Source organism: Dreissena polymorpha, chromosome 11, assembly GCF_020536995.1.
Source record: "Dreissena polymorpha isolate Duluth1 chromosome 11, UMN_Dpol_1.0, whole genome shotgun sequence".
Classification (NCBI taxonomy): Eukaryota; Metazoa; Mollusca; class Bivalvia; order Myida; family Dreissenidae; genus Dreissena; species Dreissena polymorpha.
The window spans coordinates 14,895,325-14,917,850 of NC_068365.1; the positions used below are offsets into that span (position 1 = coordinate 14,895,325).

At 34.6% G+C, this 22,526-nt stretch overlaps 3 protein-coding genes across 8 annotated transcripts in view; 2 read left to right on the forward strand and 1 right to left on the reverse strand.

Annotated features, from left to right (window-relative positions):
• The window catches only part of LOC127851887 (uncharacterized), a 116,881-nt gene that overhangs the window by 64,598 nt on the left and 29,757 nt on the right, over window positions 1-22,526 (forward strand). The window lies entirely within an intron of this gene.
• On the reverse strand, window positions 468-18,159 carry LOC127851886 (bifunctional apoptosis regulator-like). 4 transcript variants are annotated; one of them, XM_052385839.1, is made up of 12 exons: window positions 16,089-16,341; window positions 15,216-15,663; window positions 14,749-14,963; window positions 14,314-14,432; window positions 13,915-13,996; window positions 10,619-10,864; window positions 10,072-10,258; window positions 9,703-9,859; window positions 8,969-9,117; window positions 8,600-8,767; window positions 6,958-7,160; window positions 468-3,609 (listed from the first exon to the last, which is right to left on the reverse strand). In XM_052385839.1, the coding sequence occupies exons 6-12, from the start codon at window positions 10,855-10,857 to the stop codon at window positions 3,438-3,440; spliced, it is 1,275 nt and encodes a 424-aa protein (XP_052241799.1). In that variant the 5' UTR covers window positions 10,858-10,864; window positions 13,915-13,996; window positions 14,314-14,432; window positions 14,749-14,963; window positions 15,216-15,663; window positions 16,089-16,341; the 3' UTR covers window positions 468-3,437. The 4 variants fall into 4 exon arrangements, with proteins under 4 accessions (XP_052241799.1, XP_052241797.1, XP_052241796.1 ...); XM_052385837.1 differs by lacking the exons at window positions 13,915-13,996; window positions 16,089-16,341 and adding an exon at window positions 18,019-18,147; XM_052385836.1 differs by lacking the exon at window positions 13,915-13,996 and having other exon boundaries at window positions 16,089-16,342.
• LOC127851885 (poly(A)-specific ribonuclease PARN-like) overlaps window positions 18,247-22,526 on the forward strand; it is a 66,651-nt gene continuing 62,371 nt past the window's right edge. For all 3 annotated transcript variants that reach the window (XM_052385832.1, XM_052385834.1, XM_052385835.1), the window contains exons 1-3: window positions 18,247-18,371; window positions 18,716-18,867; window positions 20,909-20,976. In XM_052385832.1, coding sequence (XP_052241792.1) covers window positions 18,353-18,371; window positions 18,716-18,867; window positions 20,909-20,976 — 239 coding nt within the window. In that variant the 5' untranslated portion in view covers window positions 18,247-18,352. The remainder of the gene's footprint in view (window positions 18,372-18,715; window positions 18,868-20,908; window positions 20,977-22,526) is intronic.

Here is a 22,526-nt window from a genome sequence, read left to right on the forward strand (position 1 = left end):
ATACATTGTCAGGAGGCATACATTGTCAGGAGGCATACTTTGTCAGGAGGGATACAATGTCAGGAGGCATACTTTGTCAGGAGGGATACGTTGTCAGGAGGCATACATTGTCAGACTATCAGTCATTTTGTAAGGAAATACATTTGGTTCAGCATCAACACCACTTACTTCAATACATAAACACGTACACATTTGTGATGATAATTATCATATACCATCCACCTTACTTAATTCTGACCTGTACATATCAAGAACTTGAACTAATTCAAAACAGTTGGACAGCATTCACCAAAAGCCTTTGTGCTTACCAAAATTTAAACATTAGTGATTTTTTTTTAAAGATTTATTACTTTATATTTTTATGCAAAAATTAATTGTTATTACATGTACTATGGTGAACAAATTCCATGTTGGAATATTTTGTTGAATATTTGGGGTGACTGATGATCAAAAATGACTGATTGTAATAAGTTTTTAAGAACTTTTATGAACATAGCTTAAGCTGAACAGCTTATCAAAGCTTAACAACTTTCAAGCAAATGCCTCCAATACACATGTGTAATGTTCATACAATGGTATGAAATTTAAGTACAACACAATAATGGAAATGAATAATCTGTAATAATTGTTTTTATATCAGTAAGAATCATTTAACATTAAATTATCCACGCACCTTGCATTTGAAAAAAAGGCATTATAATAAAGTCCATACAAAGTTAACATCTTATAGCTTAATATAAATAAATACTAAAGTCTAATGTATTATAAATAAGAGCTTTTTTCATTGACAAACATCAATCCGCTACAGAGTCAATTTTGTTGGAGTAAGCTCAAGTACTTTTTGAGTTGTCACAGATCAAGATCTTCGTTTTCACTTATATTTGTAACAATTGCAACAACTCTTTTGACCGACTTACCATGAATCAATGTGAAAATTCCCCATACGGCCCTATATCTTAGATGGATTTTCATTAACCTAGCTTAAGTTCTTTATGATTTGTCGCAGGACTTTGATTTTAGTTTTCAATAATTTCTGTAACCATCGCAACCACAATTTTTGTTTGACAAAAAAACTGCAAAAACGCCAACATTCCCAATAAAATCAATATACCAAGTTTTATCAACCTAAGTTCAGTACTTTTTTAGTTATCGCAGGATCCAAAATTGTTGGACAATATTCCCTTATTTCTGTAACCATATCAATCACAAATTATGTTCAACAAAAAACCTGCATTTTCTCTCCATGGCCTTTTACCCACATACTGTGTTTCAAAATTCTTGCTTAAGGTATTTTTGAGTTATCGCAGTGTCCAGATTTGTCCGTTTTCAGGTATTTCTGTACCCATAGCGATCACATTTATTGTTAAACCTTTTTTGGTTATCAAAGGATCCAGATTAAGACAGACACGCAGACAGACGGATGGACAAAGGTTAACCTTTAGTCCACTCTTGGTTTTACCTGAAGAGGACTTTCAAAAAGCTATCAAATATACAGAAAATAAGAAAACTAATGTATCTACTATAATATATGCAAGCTATCAAAAATTATTACAAAATAAATAAATTAAAAGTTCATAAGACATAACATGCATGTGCACAGCCCACATGTGTCTGTTGATATGAAATAGTATTGCAAAATATCAACGTTGGATTTACATTCAGGGAAAGTTATTGATATTACATCAATGAAACAGACCCATTATTTATTAACAAGATATGAAGCACTTCATTGGAAACCAGGTTTAAGGCATGTGCATAAAGTGTTGTAATTTTAAAATATTATACCATATTTTGAGCACTGAAATTAAGTTAGTATGATATTGACATTTGAGCTAGGGGTACATGCCTTGCAAGCAACAATAAGTCACCAAACAGTGGAAATTTGCTTTAAAATTGCCTGACCAAAAACTATGTTGGGACATCTCCATATTTGATCTTTAACCTCCTAGTGTTCCCTAGACCTTTGAGCAAAAGAGATATGTTTCAGTTCAGCTGTTTTAACATGTCCAGATTGACTGATGACGTTCCATGATGCACAAGCTAGTTTATACATAATTTGTCATTAAACCTCTGAGTGTGACCTTGATCTTTGAGCTAGGAACACGTCTTTTATTTGTGAAACAATGTCTCCACATGTGAACATGTGTTACAGTTGTTGTAAAATTGCACGAAGAATGATGTCTTAGCATCTGCCATATGCTCTTGTTTGACTTGACCTCTAAGAGTGACATCGACCTTTGAGTCATGGAAAGGGTCTTGAACACAACATGCCATCCACACATAAAGAACATTAATGGTTATTCACAATTGCATGCTGAATGATTAAGTTACAGTCTAGATGCTAATTGACAGACAGGCGCACACTGAACAGCCATATATTGAGCTGCTTGCAAGTGGACTTGACATAAATCATTGAGTAAAATACATGTACACAAATATTTGTGTGTGTGTAAAACTTCATAACTAGTTATCAATTGTTACCAACAGCTTTCTCCTTCATTACATTTGATAATGTATTGAAGAAGGAAATATAAAGATAATTTTATGAATGCATAAATATTTTGGTATCAAAAGAAGAAATGTCGCTAATAAAATAAACAATCTGATAATGTTATATCTTCTCTTGTTTTACTTTGCTATTAAGTCCTAGACTTTTGGTAAGTTTCTTATACAGTGGAAACATTTCATGTAAATTTGATCTCAATGTGTGGACGATTATTTAACGATAAAAAACAAATGAAATGAATACAATTTAACATGAATTAAGATTCAAACAATACAATTATGATTTTAAAAAAATACTTGTGAACAAGAATATATTTGAGCATGAGTAGTACCCTAACCAATGCAGTTATAATGTCATGTCATTAGAATTTAACATCAAAAGAGAAGTTCACAAAACCAGCACCCTGTTTCTGATGGCATTCTAAAAGCAAGATTACGCAAACATTGACTACATAACCATGTAAATGAAATAGTTTAAAGGATGTGTTTGCATATGAAAATCATGTGGGATTTCCCAGAACACCATCAAGGCAGTTAATGACATCAAACAGAACATTCAGAAGTAATAGTAACCAGTACATGTTATTGTAGGAAGATAAACTGCTGAATATGCACTGTTTGAAATACTTGATGACATGGGGAAGTAGGTTTAACAGAAAAATTTGCCCCCCAAAAAAGAAAGAACACAGTGGCCATTAGAAATATGTCGCTAGGCATACAATCAAAATGCTGCACTATTCAACATTTGGCTGCTGAGTATTGGCATGTAAAATCAAGCAATTAACTATAGAATAAATTCAGATTTATCAAAAATATTAACAATCTGCACAACATTCCTTATGTTAATGCCTTCAGGGTACTTTATACTGGTAGTTTACATCCCAGGATATATTATGCAGTACAAAGTGGACAAGTAACAGTAACTCTTAAAACTATCTTCTCCATAATTTATAAATTGCCTCCCCTGTTTGGTATGGAGAAAAGTACAGGGCTACATAGAAAAAGACGTCACACACAATGGATGGAACTACAGGCCAAATAAGGATGAATATTCCCAGCGATAGGTAACTCTTGAGCACTCGTTTCAACTCCCCAGTCAGGCTTCTGCAATACAAAAAAGAGCATACATAACGTAAGAAACATACAATCTTTCATTCTGCAACAAGTATTTGTAAGTAGTGTTCGGACAAACAGCACCTGTCAATTGGCTCCCCGCGTTTGTTTGCATACCCAGACAATCTAAATTTGTGGACAAGAAATTTTCAAAACATTTATAAGCGCAAACTCGCATTTTTGGTTTAGTGCAAGATAATTTCTTTCTTCAATCATTGTTTGGATAGCAGCTGCCATCAATTAACAAAATTATAATAGGCATACAGGAGGGTATTGAAAGAAGGGAAGTGTCTTTATTGGTTTTATTTGGGAGTTAACAAAGGTATATACAACCTGTTTAGTCTTAAAATAATTGACATATTATTTACAATTCAGGGTCCCGCAATTAAGACAAAAAGAGACAAGATCACTTGCGCTATCTTCAAATGGCCAATCATTTAAACTGACGTATTTATATATATTTAATCCATGATTATCTAGTGAGACTTAACCCTTTGCATGCTGGGAATTTGTCGTCTGCAAAAATGTTGTCTGCTGAATTTCTAAAATTAGCATTTTCTTTATTTTTTTTCAAAGAATACTATCAGAATTGCAAACAGTTTGGATCCTGATGAGACGCCACGTTCTGTGGCGTCTCATCTGGATCCAAACTGTTTGCAAAGGCCTTCAAAATTCGGTTCCAGCACTGGAAGAGTTAAGTTTCTCAAATATTCACCAATTTATTATCATGATTCTGGAGACCGTCCAGAAAAAAACGCACAAACAAAATCATTAATATGCAAGGGGAATTACTGTTATATGTTTCCCGGAAATATTGTATATCTTATGAAAATGAAATGTAAAGTTATCATTAAGGGCATAATAATCTAATATTGTTTAAAAAAAATTATGACTCTCCCTTTTCCAAAATAGCATATAAGATATGCTTTTTATCTCATTTTTATACCAACATTGATGGTATAACACCTAATGGAATAAACTAGACTGTATCCCACCTTGTTGAATATACCTGTTGCTTGCTCGGACTTCTTTTTATTCTTCCACTGAATGATTTTTCATAACAAATCTCTAGAGTCGAGAAAACCTTAGCTTTAAAATTATACGACCTTCAATCTTCAGATCTAGTCAAGGGACATAATTTTTTCACCATCCGTATAATGAATCAGCTGATTGATGGCGTCATAAAATGACATACTTATTGCGTCATTTTCCAAAAATATGTGATGTCATCTTTTGGTGTACACGAAACTAGTATGCGATGTCTGGGAATAAATCATGGAAAACGCGCATTTTTTCGTGTAAATTTATCCTGGATGTAATTATGAACAAGGGCTGTTTGTAAAACATGCATGCCCCCCATATGGGCTGTCCGTTGTAGTGGCAGCCATTGTGTGAATACGATTTTTGCCACTGTGACCTTGACCTTTGACCTAGTGACCTGAAAATCAATAGGGGTTATCTGCGAGTCACGATCAATGTACCTATGAAGTGTCATGATCCTATGCAAAACCGTTCTTGAGTTATCATCCGAAAATCATTTTACTATTTCGGGTCACCGTGACCTTGACCTTTGGCCTTGTGACCTCAAAATCAATAGGGTTCATCTGCAAGTCATGATCAATCTACCTATGAAGTTTCATGATCCTAGACGTATGCGTTCTTGAGTTATCATCCGAAAACCATTTTACTATTTCGGGTCACCGTGACCTTGACCTTTGACCTAGTGACCTCAAAATTAATAGGAGTCATCTGCGAGTCATGATCAATCTACCTATGAAGTTTCATGATCCTAGGCGTATGCGTTCTTGAGTTATCATCCGGAAACCATTTTACTATTTCGGGTCACCGTGACCTTGACCTTTGACCTAGTGACCTCAAAATCAATAGGGGTCATCTGCAAGTCATGATCAATCTACCCATGAAGTTTCATGATCCTAGGCGTATGCGTTCTTGAGTTATCATTCAAAAACCATTTTACTATTTCTGGTCACTGTGACCTTGACCTTTGACCTAGTGACCTCAAAATCTTTAGGGGTCATCTGCGAGTCATGATCAATGTACCTATGAAGTTTCATGATCCTAGGCCCAAGCCTTCTTGAGTTATCGTCTGACAACCACCTGGTGGACGGACAGACCGACCGACCGACAGACCGACCGACCGACATGAGCAAAGCAATATACCCCCTCTTCTTCGAAGGGGGGCATAAAAAGTGCATATTCTATGGACTACTTACCTGGGATGGAACCGGTGAGACGAAGGATTTAGATCTACATGTAGATCTAGCTTATTCGTGTTATTGATTTTCAGAATGTGCATGCCTATTTGGATGTGAAATTGTGTGTGTACAACATACTGATGGGTGTGTACTTTGGTTCAGTAGTCTATTCGAATTGTTTTGCTTTTGGATTTAAGGTAACGTAAGAGTACTTTCTTTTATGAATAAACTTTGTCTTTGTTATTTTATCAAAGAAAGTCTATTCAGTAAGAATAACCCGTTTGCAACAAGTGTTTCAAAGTTTAATAGAATTATGACGGATTATCTTGTGTTGGGTCACAAACTACAGGATGTGAAGGCTAGATCTAGACGCCATCAAAATCTGCAGCGTCCATGTAAAAATAAGGCGAGTATAGGGTTTTTTTTAAATAATTTATGTTTAGAACGACTGTGTGTTAATCTACATGTACATGTATGTTGACATCGACATCATTTAGCCAGGAGCAATAATTGCCATATTGGATTTTGATCATTTTCTTTGAAAATAAAATGAATTATATTAAAGTAAAATCTTTTGGCGGTCATAATGTGTAACAATTTTCATGCTGTGTAAAATTGAATCGAGGCATATGGTGATATTTTTTCTTCTATTACAGTTTTTGTGTGAACATTTTTAAAGACTATTTTGCGCAACAACAAATACATTCTATATCACTACGCATGGTTACATTCGTTAGATTTTAAGCGCTTTTAAGAATGAATTAAAATTATTGTTAAGGTTATTAAATCTATTTATGTTAAATGTCACGTTGAAAAAAATCAATTGGGATAAATAGAATACTAGGATTAGCGTTGAATACAGAGAAGTTTATGTTGCTCGGCTTGAACACCGAAAGCGCTCGCCAAGGCTCGCGGTCCCGGCGTTCTAAGCCTCGCAACATAAACTTCTCTGTATTCAACGCTAACCTAGTATTCTCTATATATTTTGGTATTAGTGGCAATCAGGACAGTAATTTGCTTGGAAAAGAAGTTTAGATATATGAATCAAAGGTTTAAAAATTATATATTCAAGTAATGACACACAAATATTTGAAGCTCAACTCTATGGCGTTTTGTAACTGACCTGAACTGCTCTTCCCCCCGTATGTACATGGCCACATAGTTTGCCTCGAGGAAAGTGGTGAGGATGCAGTTGGCGAGGATGAATCGTGCAGTCCACCAGTGGATGTCCAGCCAGTCCCACGTGAACTCACCAACTAGCATGTACGGCAGGAAGATCAGCTTGGGAATAAACTCCGCCCACTGAACCGAGGTCAGAGGCGGGGGCTGGAATAATATCAGTACATAAAGTGCAACTTATAATCTCCACCTTGATATCACAAGGGCATATCTGCTTCTTTTATTATACATGTTTGATTATACATGTCACAGTGCCCCAAATAAGCTGCATATTTGCCTCTTTCACCCAATTCAAAAGTTTAGAAAGAATTATAACATTAATCATATTGAAAACTCAACCATTTTCAACTTGACACAAATCATTAAATTTGATGCGTATGATACAAGAACCTTGAAAAAAACACGCTTCGCGGTACTTTCAGTTTGGAAATTATTATCATATATCAGCGGCACGTAAAAATTCTGTCGAAAGTTTGATAGCAAGCACCTGGATGATGGAGGAAAACAATGAAAGTTATTCGAAGACCCTTAGGACTAGGTGAAAGCTGGTCATAATGCATGTGCGTAAAGTGTCGTCCAAGATTAGCCTGTGCAGTCCGCACAGGCTAATCAGGGACGACACTTTCCGCTTTTATGGTATTTTTAGTTTCAAGGAAGTCTCTCCTTACTGAAAATCTAGTTTAAGCGGAAAGTGTCGTCCCTGATTAGCCTGTGCTGACTACACAGGCTAATCTGGGATGACACTTTACGCACATGCATTAAGCCCAGTTTTATCAGAACGTGGCTCATATTATTCACAATGACCTAAATAGGTATTCAATATGACTAAATCAGGCGTCATTGTACGTGTATTTTTGAAGAGTCTGGACCTTATTTTGTTACACTATGCATAAAAGATGTCTACAAGAAGTCGAAACACATCTATGATTGTTTTATTTTGTAACATAAAGAGGATTACTTATATAAAGTATGATGTGAGCACTGATGGCTGAGTGGTGCAAGTGTTAAACTTTTACACCAAAGGGTCAGTGGTTCGAGCCCAATTGACATAACTTTTTTTCTTTCTTTAATTTTATTCTTGTTTTATATTTTCCAATGTTTACATTTATCAATTTCAAGCATTTAACGACAGACTTCAATACAAGCCAAATTTTGTGAAAAAGTCACTTTAAGTGATGCAAAGATTATAATGTGAATTTGTGTGAAGTCAATACGCGAAGTGGTATCAGATAAATCTTGGTTAACAAATTGGAGATCAAGAAAAGATGATTAGTCAAATGGAACAGATGTAAAGAATTGCTCCCTCAACATAGATCAAACCAAGACTGCTCATGCACCCATGGAATCAAACATCCATTTTTGCAGAAAAATCAATTGAAATGATACAATTATATATGCAATTGCCTATTTTATTTATAATTTGTCTAAATAAATAAATACAACAAGTAAATGTGCATAAAATTCACTGTTGAAAAGGCTCTATTAATTCCAAGATTGATATCTTATTTCAACGTCACATAATATTGTGTTATGAGAAACTACACCACTGGTAAACCATAACTTAAAAGCTGCAGCAAACAACTTACAACATCTTTAAAGTCGTATTTTGGAGCACCTTCAGAGGTAGGACAGACAACGTGAACAAACGGCAGGAACATCGTCTCATACTCAAAGAAATACAGATACATTAGACTGCTGCGGGGATAGTCTTTCATTCCGTATAAAAGCAACAACGCCCAACCCGGGTACAGCGACTGAAAATGTAAAAAGCATGTGCGTAAAGTGTCATCCTAGATTAGCCTGTGTAGTATCTGTCTGCAGATGTTTAGTTTCTAACTTGAAATATGGTTATAGGCAATTATTCACAATTATGTTTTACCAAAACAGCATATATAACAAAATTCAAATAATGATTTATTTTCGCATTTAAACTATTTTAGTTAGACCTATTATACCTTAAATTCCCAGATATTTGAAGCTGGCTTAACACCCTTCACTTGCACAGTTGATATTGCGTTGAACAGTGCCTTTGTGTGAAGCGGGTCAGAAATGTTGAATGTGGAGATCAGAGTTTTTTCATCAAACTCAAACATCAAATTGCCACCTGAAATCAGGCACACATAACAGGTTTTATTTACAAATCTCATGTTGTCACCATAAATGGTTTGAACTGCAAGTAGCTGCAATAAACGTGTAGAGTAATTCTATCAACTATAAAACGCTCAGTTTTAGTCATTCTTGTAACTCTAAAACAATGAACCAATCGGTTACTCTTAATATCAACATGGCGTATTGCTGACTTTTCTCTCTCATGACTGTCACATGTCAATACATTCAGGCGTCCTACTGAGCATCACCCAAACTTTCTTTCAAGACATCCAGACATACCAACCTCATATCACTTTGTCACTCCATATAAAATCACATCAGCTTTTAAATGTTAATCTCCCCCACAACCGTTGCATGCTTTGATGCCCAGAAACCTGTTGTATTAAAACTACTATCGGTACTAAATGCCAAGAAATATTCATTCTATATCATGATTATAACCACAAAGCACTAAGTTACTTACTGATGTTCACGCCTGTCAAATACTGGGTCAGCCAGGCGACTTATATTCAAACTTCAACTCACTTCAACTACCCATTCAATGAAATCCATAGATACCAGTCAGAGACTTGTTACTTACTGATATTTTTCTCCCTGACGACTGCCACATACTGGGATGTCCAAGCCCCCATATCTCTGAACCACTGATCAACGTCCTCCACCGTCCACTTGTTGAGGGGCTTGTGTACCAGCAGGTCCTGGTCTGAACTGCGCCAGTACCACGACAGGTACACTATCTGATGTAAGAAAATATGAAACACTATCTTAAGTCTGAACAGACTTCCAGTTCCATGACATGTACATAGTTATGTGCTATACATGGTAAAGTACATGATCTGGTAAGTAAGAATGAAAACATGAAATTGGACATGACAAAACATGACAATTCACTTATCAGAGCTTAGTTAATGCAAGTTACATCTAAGGTTAGAATGCCTTAGCCCCATACCACAAGCACTGATAACGCAAAACAGATCCCTCCACAGAATCCCTGCCCCTGAGCTTTGGAGGACTCGCTGTCACTGTTGTTGTTCAATGCGGCTTCGAACTTTGAGATCTTTTCTTTGGCTTCTGTTGTTAGCACCTCTTTTTCACGTTCTGAGACTGATTCTGTGTGCATTCTGTTCAACAGGTTCCTGTTTGAAAGGACCAATAAATAAGTGCATAAAATGACATGTACTTAACTGGTAACCTTCACTCTATAAGTAAATGCCAAGTTCCTGTGAATATGATGATTTACTTACTAAGATTTAAATAATCTTGCCTTCTATTGAATTAAATTTGAAGAACATTGACAACACAAGCCATGTAATATATGAGCTTGTTAAATTGCAAAACAATTATTATTCAGTATGCAAAATAAAAGCTATTTTGTAATTATAAATGTATGATTATTAACGACTTAACTTTTTATTCCTACATACAAAAAGGAAATTGAATGGACAAACACTTTCAATGAACACAACTCATCTGAACATAACATGAACTATGCATACTTGAGAGATATGTTGATCTGCGGATTTCCAGTCCACGCACTTCGACACTGTGGACATTCCAGTTTTTTGGAAGTGAGGTACCAGTTTGCAATGCAGAGACGGCAGAAACTGTGACCGCATGTCAGGGTCGTAGGCTGCACCATGAGGTCAAAACAGCAGCCACATAGGAAGTCTTCATCTATGGCATTGCTGTTATTGCTGTTGATGGTGGGTTGTGATGTCCCTAATGTGTTATCCATATTTATTCTGAAAAGACAGACACCACAGGCATTTAGAGATTTTTAAAATAAAGAACAGACAGAGTATATATGAGGCATGCTATGGTAATTATTCGGGATGGCACTTTTGACCTACAGTCATTTATAGTTATAATAGACTTCCTTGAAAAAGAAAATACCATAACTATAAGCAGAAATTAAGTGTTATGCCACATAAGCATGTGTGATTCATCAAGCCAATTTTTTCACCACACACCTATTATAAACCTTTTGTTAAAGTGCAGAAGCTCCATGATGATGATGTTGTCATGCACTAAGACATCTTCAGTACTGGAGCACGTCAAAAAAAGGGCAATAAAGGACTGAACAGTCTAAGGAAAATAAAACATATATCAACTTCCTATACAGACTTGATTTTTTTACCATACATACCTTACATAAACACGAAAAGGCAAACACTTTATTCAGCAGGAAAAAAATGTTTATTTACATCCTTCATTTTATAAAAACAACAAACAATGACACTGAATCAACATATAAACAAGAAGATAAATCAAGCCAACAGTATACTAGAACTTATAAAAGGGTCTTTTGGTTATCTTGATAATTACTGCTTCTTGACACTTTACACTGCATTAGTGAGGACACACCGTCCTGGAATTTGTAGATTGGCACCCACACCTCTATTAGGATATTGAGAGCATTGAACAGGTCTAAATGAGAGCGACAAAACTTGTTCCAACTAACATATCTAACATACCACACCAGACGAAAAGAACTGAATTAAGCTACCAACACTAGCATACAGAAGACACTGAGGGGATATGATTCAGACAAATTTTAGCTTGTGAAGGGTCTTGACAATGGCCCTGTTGAAAAGTTTTTGACTACCTCAAAATTTATCAGATAAGGACACTCCCTGAAACTTGAAAAACCAAGATGTGCATTTTCATTTTCACTGAACCAATTCTCCTACAGAGTTATTAACTTATTAAACAGTTTACCCCAACCAGTTGTAGATGCCCTTATCGAAAAGGTGTACTAAATGCGCATTTAATGCACATTTAATGCGCATGTTATTGGCACCGTATTTTTTGCTTAACAAGTGCATTTTATTCTGTTAAAAAAACACATTAAACTAGTGTGTTTATACACATAAGTGTATTTTTTCGACATAATAATACACTTAAGTGCGTTTATTATGTTAATAAGTGCGCTTAAGTTAATTTTCAAGCGCATTTATACACTTGAGTGTATTTTAAGACATACAAATAATACACTTCATGGTCAAAGTGATTTTTTTTTTGAAGCGCATTAATACACTGGAGTGCATTTCCAGTCATTTAAATAATACACATTACAGAATTAAAAGCGAATTTTTTAAGCGCATTAATACACTTGAGTGCATTTCCAGTCAAACAAATAATACACTTATCAGTAACTTAAGTAATCTTTCAAGTGCATCAATACACTTGAGTGTATTTTAACTCATACAAATAATATGGAGTATTTCATGGAGTATTAAAAGTGATTTTTTTAAGCGCATTAATACACTTGAGTGCATTTCCAGTCATACAAATAAAACACTTCATTGAGTATTGAAAGTGAATTTTTGTAAGCGCATTAATTTTATACACTTGAGTACATTTCTGGTGATACAAATAATACACCTTACAGAATTGAAAGTGAATTTTTCTAAGCGCATTAATACACTTGAGTGCATTTTCAGTGATTCAAATAATACACCAAAGTACAGTATTAAGTGAATTTTTTAAGCGCATTAATACACTTGAGTGCATTTTCAGTCATACAAATAATACACTTTATTTAGTATGGGAACTGAATTTTTTAAGCATATTATACGCTCAAGTGTATTTTTAATCACTTCAAATTAATATTCTTAAAAATTAACCAACTTAAAAAAAATACCAGCATTTTGAAGCCAACATTCATTCTTTATATGAAAGGTTTGTGTAAATACATGCATAAAAAAAAAAGTTCAATTCATTAGATAAGTAAACACTTTTATTAGAATGTTAAAGCTTAAAAAACAAGCAAATTCGTTGAATTGATATCCCCCGCCTATATACTTCTGGACACAAAAGTGTTATATTTGACACTAAAAAAGCATTTTTTTGAAGATACAAAGGGCCATAACTTTGTTATTATCAGATGGTGTACAATGCCATTTGGCGTGCATCATCCTATTATCAATATATATACTTATACCAAGTTTCAATGAAATCCGCAAAAGCACTTCCAAGATATGGCTCCGGACACAAAAGTGATGGACAGACGGACGGACAGCCGGACAACGCCAAAACAATATCCCTCCGCCTCTGGCGGGGGATATATACTCGTACCAAGTTTCAATGAAATCTGCCAAAGCACTTCCAAGATATGGCTCCGGACACAAAAGTGCCTATAGTAAAAAGCATTTTTTCAAGATACAACGGGCCATAACTCTGTTTTTAACAGATGGTATACAATGCCATTTGGTGTGCATCATCCTCTTATGCATATATATACTCATACCAAGTTTCAATGAAATCCGCCAAAGCACTTCCAAGATATGGCTCCGGACACAAAAGTGCCTATAGTAAAAAGCATTTTTTCAAGATACAAAGGGCCATAACTCTGTTTTTAACAGATGGTGTACAATGCCATTTGGCGTGCATCATCCTCTTATGCATATATATACTCATACCAAGTTTCAATGAAATCCGCCAAAGCACTTCCAAGATATGGCTCCGGACACAAAAGTGCCTATAGTAAAAAGCATTTTTTCAAGTAGAAAAGGGCCATAACTCTATTTTTAACAGATGGTGTACAATGCCATTTGGCGTGCATCATCTTCTTATGCATATATATACTCATACGAAGTTTCAATGAAATCCGCCAAAGCACTTCCAAGATATGGCTCTGGACACAAAAGTGCCGCACTGACAGACAACGCCAAAACAATATCCCTCCGCCTCTGGCAGGGGATAACAAAAACAAAGGTTAGATATTTACATTAAAGAAAGGATTCAAACCGGCTATTGCATATCTAGAATTAACAACTTATCAAGCTCATACCAGTGATTTTTCTCCGCTCTGATTATCAGCCGACTACAGGTAGTTTCCGCTTCAGAAATACAAAAGTTTTCCCCTCCTTAAGCTGAAATGTTTTACCTATCATAAACTAGATTTTTATTAATTACATTAATTCCAAATCCCTTTTTTATATGGACAAAACCAGCACATTTAATTCAATCATATTCTGGATCCTAATATATGATAAATGAACCGTATTCATGAAATCTATATGTTATTTTTAAGATCTTCCGTTTTTGTTCATTTTCGCGCTAAAATATGTCCTTCTGAGAGCCAGTACAGGTTGTTTTTAATTTCCAAAGAAAATCAATGCATACAAGCAAACAATATTTAGCAGCTTAGCCCCTGTCACTATATTTGTTGTTATACACTGTTTCTTACAAAGAATGCATTCATAAACCATCCTTCATAGAGCAGTTCACCAGCTGATCAGGTCTGAAAACAACTGTCATGTCCTTTGCGAGGCGCGTCTCATGAATGATCTAATTTGAGATCAGGTCCTGAAATATATTTTATAATGTAAGTAATAAATATTGCTGTTATGGTAATCTTGTTGTAAACTATTGTTATTAAAATCATAAATTTTAAATCAGAACAAGTTTGTTGGGTTGTTGTTTTTGTTTGTTTATTTTTGCATTATTTTAATCTGACATGTGAATTAACGCCTTTCATAAATAATTTAAAGAAAAAACGTTTGGTAGAAAATACTGTTTATAAATGAACTAATATAATTATGTGGTCTCATTTGGCTGTGTGGACTGGTTGGAAGTGTGACACCTTTAAAATGCAATAACCTTTATTGTAATATAGTTTTACCTCTCAACAAATCCAGCTTTTCTTGGTCAAGGACACTACAGGGCGTGGTTTCCCACTCCTGTTCCCCTCAAGCTGGCCTGCTTGTGCAGAGTAAAACCTGGAATAAATGTCCATACATCAGGTAGTCCTCCTTTTGCTCCCTTTTTTGCTGGCAATGATGCACATTCCTTCCAATGGATCCTCCGATCAATGTTAATTTCACCTTGGGGTTTAACCTTCATATTCAAAATATAAAAGTTCTTATTAAATATGGGGGAAAATATGTTCAGTAAAGACACAAAATAGGTATAAATAAAATTTAAGATGACAATAACCATAAAAAACAGCCATAATAATTCAAATGTTTTTTTTCCCTATAATTGCATTACATTTACTTATCCATTTACATTTCCCAGTGACAATACATAAATATTATAATGATCATAATTATTAAAATAAAAAAGAGATGCAGAAATGAAAATACAAACCTGTTACAGCTGTTCTTCAGTATTCCAAAAAAAACGGATGTTTCTGAACTATGAGACCATATCACTTTAACAACCCACTTTCAATCTTTTTTGCAACAAACTTATTGTTGATTTACACATTGTAGAAAATACACATTGTTATCATCACACAATACTTCATGCTGAAAGCATTTCAAGTCATTTGACACTAGAGTTATAAGTCTTAATAATGCTCAATTATACCAAAAATTTAGCTCAATTTAAGTTGCTGCAACCCAATTGTTTTCAGAATATAACTTCCCACGTCTTGTGCTGCAGCCAATCAAAGTGACTTTTTTCCAAATAGATGGTGCCTGAGCCAATCAAAAGTCTATAAACACCCCTGTGTTAGGCTTAGATGGAGCACTGATAGAGGTTAATGTTTATGATGGCTAATCTCTTATCTCTTTTCTGATCAGCAAAACTCAACCTGAGAAATATTCACAGAAAGAATATTTTTTTTCAAATCAGAAGATACACTTATATGCACAAAAAATGCACTTCATTAAAAAAAATGCACTTATTGCATAAAAAGATGCACTTTGTCTACAGAAGATACACTAAAAGAACAGTAAAATGCACTTAAAGATAATTAAAATACAATAAAAATGCACTTTAGTGCACTTAATTATGAAAAAAGTTCAAAAAAATACACTTTTCGGTAAAAATGCAGAAAAAATACACTTTTTAAAGCGCATTTTGTTAAAAAGTGCATTTTATTTTGAGAAGGGGAAGCCCTGAATAGTTTCAAAAAACGCTTAGATAAACACTGGCTAGAAAAAAGGTTGTACGAGTACTAAATGAAAATGTGCTGTTAAATATCTTTACAGTAAACTATACTAAATACACACTTACAGTACAGCTCTTAGTCAGTATTCAATTTCTGCGGTGTGACCGCGAACGCGTTTTTGTTAGGAATTGCTGCGGACATCAGAGTTTCACCGGTCCGCGATGATCGTCCTGTCAGGCCATCGCGAAGGTAATTTACTTGGGCAAAAAACACAGCAGGCATTCGTCCACCGTGGTCCGCGGTGACGATCCGCGGCGTTACACCGTGACCTTAACTATTTAATCTCGCAGTAGATTTTAAATATACAAACATGTATTTATCTTTTGAATATATAGATATCATAGCGCATATTATTAATTTTATTATTATTATTATTATCATTTTCATTATTATTATTTTATTATACATGTAACACACATTCAATGGAGCCGGGATCAATAAAAAAAAACTGATATTAATAACATGTGCGAAATTTCCTATTACATTTGTAGGAACTCATTAAGACAAATTGTATAATACCTTTACTAACATTATTAATACAACTCCAAAACTGGCCCGATACCATCTTATTCTAGCTTATTTTACACATGTATGAACACTTTAATAAAGCATGCTTTTACGTTTCTTGAGCCTGATATCGTTTACCATCTGTGGTGTAGGGTCTCTGTTGTAACAACTATCATGTTAGTTACCATCTGAACAATGTCTTATCTTAGCGACACACATTGCCACGGGCTAATTTAACACTGATAAGCCGCGATCAAATTTTGAAATGACATAGCTTGGCTTCATTCTGATTCCCACCGTATTGGCTAATATTAAATGGATTAAATGATTGATTATCAGTGTTCAGATTTGTAAACTGTAAACTGTGTTATATCATAAAATGTGTTGGCTTGGGTAGATTATCGATTTTAATTCAAGGATGATCATAGAAAAACTATATTTTCACTCGTGTCTTTGCAACTCGTAAAAATAATAATTTCTTTAATCACCCTTGAAACACAAATAACATAATTGCGGAAGGTACAAACTGATAACACTCACACAAACTGAAATAAGTGTGAATAATTCTACTTTTGTAATGGTCATACAGGTGTTTTTAATTGATAGATGGTTAAAAGATTATGTGTCAATGTGTTACAGACTCGAGATGGCGTACAACGTTACACAAACGCAGATTATTCTACACGAGTTTTTTTTTTTTTTTTGTAGGGTATTTAATTTTGTATTCAAATATATTTCCTCATGTTTATTATTTTTCACAGAAATAGAAACATTAAATTACGATTATCTTTGTGAATCTACATCACCAGGCTATAAATACTTAAAGTTTTTCTTCATCGTTATTGGGAAACACTAGAACAAAACAATCAATTTTATATCATAGAGAAATTTATAATTCATCATAATGGAATTTATTTATTCACAACGAATTATACAAAGGTATACATGAATGTTATATCTTTTCATAATGAAGCTTTTCTCAAATGAAATGTTCTTATAACAAACATCCACTGTGATTCGCTGTGCATCCACCGCAATCTGCGATAAGTCCACAGCATTCCGCGGTGACTTCTGTTATAGCGTCTGCGGCGTTTTTGTGAGGAGAGAAACTGCAGAGAAAACACCGCGAACAAGAAACAATATTGCCGCAATTGTCTGCCCACATGTGTTTGTCTGCGGTGGTAGCACAGAATTTGAAAAATCTGCATGAGCTTTACTGTATCAGTCACCAAATCATGTTATATAAAATATGCGGGACCCACACAAAGATGGTCTTTATGAAGTTCGCATGACGGAGGGCTTAAAAGGACGTTGTCTTTACATATGAGCCCGAAAACCATCATACAGGTATCCTACAGGTAATATCAATAAGGCAGTTTTTGGGAAGTAATTTAGCCAAATCAGGCTATTTGTACAGCACATATAACTTTCAGTATTAATAATCTATTTTGTATTCAATAACCGAAATAATTATTATTAAATATATACCTATACTTTAAACGAGAAACATTTCATGGAAAGCAGAAACCATCGTGTGACTCCTATAACCTAGTCCGTTGTCGTGTTTATGAAAGTAAACATAGCCTACGCGTAAGTTTTAATAATTGGCTTACATCAATTAAAATTAATTTATTATTATAACATTTGATTATATTGTCGGTGTATTATCATTATTCCTGTCATGGAAACTATAGAATTCGATATAGTGTTCCCAATGTTTCAAGTAACCATGGTAAAAGAGTAAATTTGAATAAATATTATTAAAAGTAAAAGCCTAAGCGATCCGCGCCATTTCAAGGGAGAGAAATCCAACCGATACGGAATGGATGTGACTAAAAAAAGTTGGCGTTTATTTTTAATCTTTACCGTTCACGTGTCCAACAGACATAACATTCTGAATTTAGTATTATGTTTAACTTAAATGTCAAATTAAATTGTTTTTAAGCTCTGTTTTATCAAAATGCAATGTTTATATTATGCTATATATTTTCGGATAGTTGTAGTTCGGATAATCGTTTTCATACTCAAAAATACTCACAAATCCTCTACGTAAAGCGTTTCAGCTAAAGTTGCATTTTAAATAAATTTGATGGATTGTTTATTGACTTGTAAGTATTTTTTACATTAAAATATTCTCATAAGAAAAGTATGCTTTAAATAATTATTTTAATTTTATTCATTACAGACTTCAAAGAGAGCCTAGCTCAAATACAGCAGGCTATCACAGAATGTAACTTCATAGCTATTGATGGGGAATTCACTGGTTTGAATCATGCAGGTGCTTCCCATTGCGCTGTGTTTGACACTCCAGAGGAACGTTATCATAAACTTGTAGAGGTAACTGAAAATCTTGTATTCCGGTTAACTTAATTTGAATCAGTTTCTACCTTCACAATCACCATGGTTGTTAAACTCATTTGCCTGTTTGATGCTAGGTTAAAGACTCTCAAGTTGCTTGTTTTGATGTGATAGATTTCCTCCAGTTCACATACAAAATCTCTAGTCACATAGGAGAAACAAATTGCCAATGCCATTACTTATGATTTGCATCAACAAACGTGTGATTGATTGTTAATCAACAGGCAATGTAACCACAGCAAGCTTTGATGAGGGAATTTATTGGTTCCCATTGTCAGAATAATTTGTAATGTTCAAGAAAGTGAACCTGATAAAAACATAATACAATTTTCGCAAATTAGTGGTGATTCAAAATTTTAAGTATTACAGCAGCGATTTTCCTTGTCCAATTGGGAAAAGTACCCGTACCGGTCCGATTGGGAAAAATTGAGTCGTGAAAACCTCAAAATTGGGAAAAATCGAGTCGTGAAATCCTGAAATTGGGAAAATCGCGTCGTGAAGTTTGGGTCTTATTGAATACATCATACAGTTCATACTTAATTGAACATACCCATTTAAATAATCATTTGCAGGCATGCCTTAATGACCATTAAGTTATAAAGTTTATATAAATAACAAAATATTATAAAGAACACACCAAATCAATTACTAGTTGTTTTAATCTCTTTTAAAGCAATGTCTCTCTCTTTCATTTTTGTGAAATTTCAACAATCTTTGATGTTTAATCATCACTCAGTTGCTTGCATCCCTCCCTGCACAGCATCATTATTGCTGTCAATGTGTCCTGTGATTGATGGTTCCGATTGGTTTTTTGGCATAATATTTGCTATTATGACTCATTTCAAACTACGATAAGGTTACAAACCGACGTAAAACAGTACGCTGGCTGCCTGGCAAAAGAACCGGAAACAGTAACAACTCTATTGATTGAATGCGCTGAATAATAAAACCCGAAATTAATCGAGCGCGTGGTTACACACAACTATACGATTTTCTTTGTTCGCTCGCCGAAAGTTGGTTTTTTTACGAAACTTTCTATCGTTTTGAGAAAAAATTCGGACGCTGATTGGGATTTTTCCAGATGCCGATTGGGAATTTGGGAATTTTCGCTCGATTGGGAAAGTACCGTTTTGGGAATTTGGGAATTTTCGTTCGATTGGGAAAGTACCGTTTACCGGTACTTTATAAAGAAGGAGGAAAATCGCTGTACAGAAAAAAATATTAAAAATACTGTTCAGAAGTTCAGGCCTCTAACTACCTATTTTTTTAATTACACAGATTAACGTCCAATCACTGTCACAGATAGAATAATTAAATGAAATATTCACTCCAGCCTACTGTTGTCAGATGTTGATTATAACTATGTTACATTGACTGCCCAGTCTAGTGACGCAAATCTGAGGCAAAGATTACCGAATCAGATGGTGAACATAAACAAAATATTTTTTATCAACAAATATTGACACATCAGGCCTTTTCCTGGAAAAAATCATATAAATTATAGTCATATACTTTAATAAAAACAAATACAATTTCGGTTTGGGATTGGGTCTGTTTGCTTCGGGCTCGGGTCCGTTTTACGGCCTTTTTTACAAAGCAGAAAAAAACCTTGTCTGCTTTATACTAATTCGCATTGTATTTACCAAAAATGGCAACTAGAAAGACTATAAAAAAAGAACAATAAGCTAGGGCTTGGGGTGACATACGGCCTCAGACTCTTGGCATAATTTTTCGGATTTCTTGGGTTGCACATTTTGACTTGCTTTATTATGTAAATCGTTTGTGCATAATTTATAAATTTCCTAAATTTTGGATGAAAATGATGCTGATTTTCCTCATTGACAGTAACTGGAACTGGTGAGGAAAAAACTGTCAGTAAATTTTGCGGATGATTTATAAAAACTGGCACTTGCAGGTCCTGAAAAAAGCAAGGGTGAATATCACAAGAGAAAGGTTAGTTAATTAGTCAATACACTGACATTAATATTAAAAATCCTACAGTTTATGTTTTCTATTTCAGGGAGCGAGTGATTTTCTGCTTATACAGTTTGGCTTGTGCACATTCACCTTTGATGGAGAAACCAAAAAGTGAGCTTATTATATACTATTTAAAATGTTCAAGTTTCTTTTGTATAAAAAAGTAAACTCAGTTTACAAAAGTAACACACCCTTTGTTGTATTTTACCTTTTTATGGCATTTTTTATGCCCCCCTTCGAAGAAGGGGGGTATATTGCTTTGCTCATGTCAGTCGGTCTGTCCGTCCACCAGGTGGTTGTCAGACGATAACTCAAGAACGCTTGTGCCTAGGATCATGAAACTTCATAGGTACATTGATCATGACTAGCAGATGACCCCTATTGATTTTCAGGTCACTAGGTCAAAGGTCAAGGTCACGGTGACTCGAAATAGTAAAATGGTTTTTTGAATGATAATTTTAGAATGCAGTGCTCCACAGCTAGGCCTAAATCGAAGGGCGCCGCGCCCTGCCCTCCCGAACCTCCGCCCTGCCCCCCCCCCCCCCCTCTAAAAAAAAAATATTTTTTTTTTTTTTTTTTTTACATATGATAATTCATAAATCTCTTATTTCATTGTAATTATTTTAATCCTCATTGTAGACATTATATTTGAATGGTTTAATAATAATGGAAATAATACAATTATTTATAACATATAAATTAACATGCAATAGGAAGCATTCCAGAAACACCCGCGCGCTCGAACGTGCCCTTTTCACAAAATACTGCGCGTCGAAAGTGCCCATTTGACAATATACTGCGCGTCGAAAGTGCCCTTTTAACAAAAAAGCCCCCCTGCCCTTTTCAAATCCTAGCTGGAGCACTGGAATGCATACGCGGCCAACAGGGCACACTCTGAACAATATTACTGAAGCAACTGGTCTGTAATCCTAAATCTATAATTATCAGTCCAATGAAACATCATCCTTTTAGTAAAATACAGTGGATCAGTAAAAATATTATCAGAATATGAGATTTTTTGTATATTTTGTATATTAAATATTGTGTTTATGTTTAATTTTGTTGATTAATATAAATATAAGCAGGACAGGGGAGGTAATACACTACAGGGGAAACAAATGCAATAAGTTTAAATTTATTGTTACAGATTTGCCTCCCTTGTAATATATTTAAATTTTACCAAATGTAAGGCTAACTGCATTTTTGTAATGCATACTACTACTACTACTACTACTACTTCTACTACTACTACTACTGCTACTACTGCTGCTGCTGCTGCTGCTACTACTTCTACTACTACTACTACTACTACTTCTTCTACTACTACTACTACTACTACTACTACTACTACTACTACTACTACTACTACTACTACTACTACTACTTCTACTGCTTCTACTACTACTACTACTACTACTACTACTACTACTACTACTACTACTACTACTCTACTACTACTACTACTACTACTACTTCTACTACTACTACTACTACTACTACTACTACTACTACTACTACTACTACTACTACAGGCTTTTTCCGCTCCATTTTGGGAATACGCCACACTGGAATTTTGGGAATTTTGCATCGTGAAAACCCCCATTTTGGGAAAAAAATTATTCGCAAAATTGGCTCAATTGGGAAAAATAATCGCATGTAAA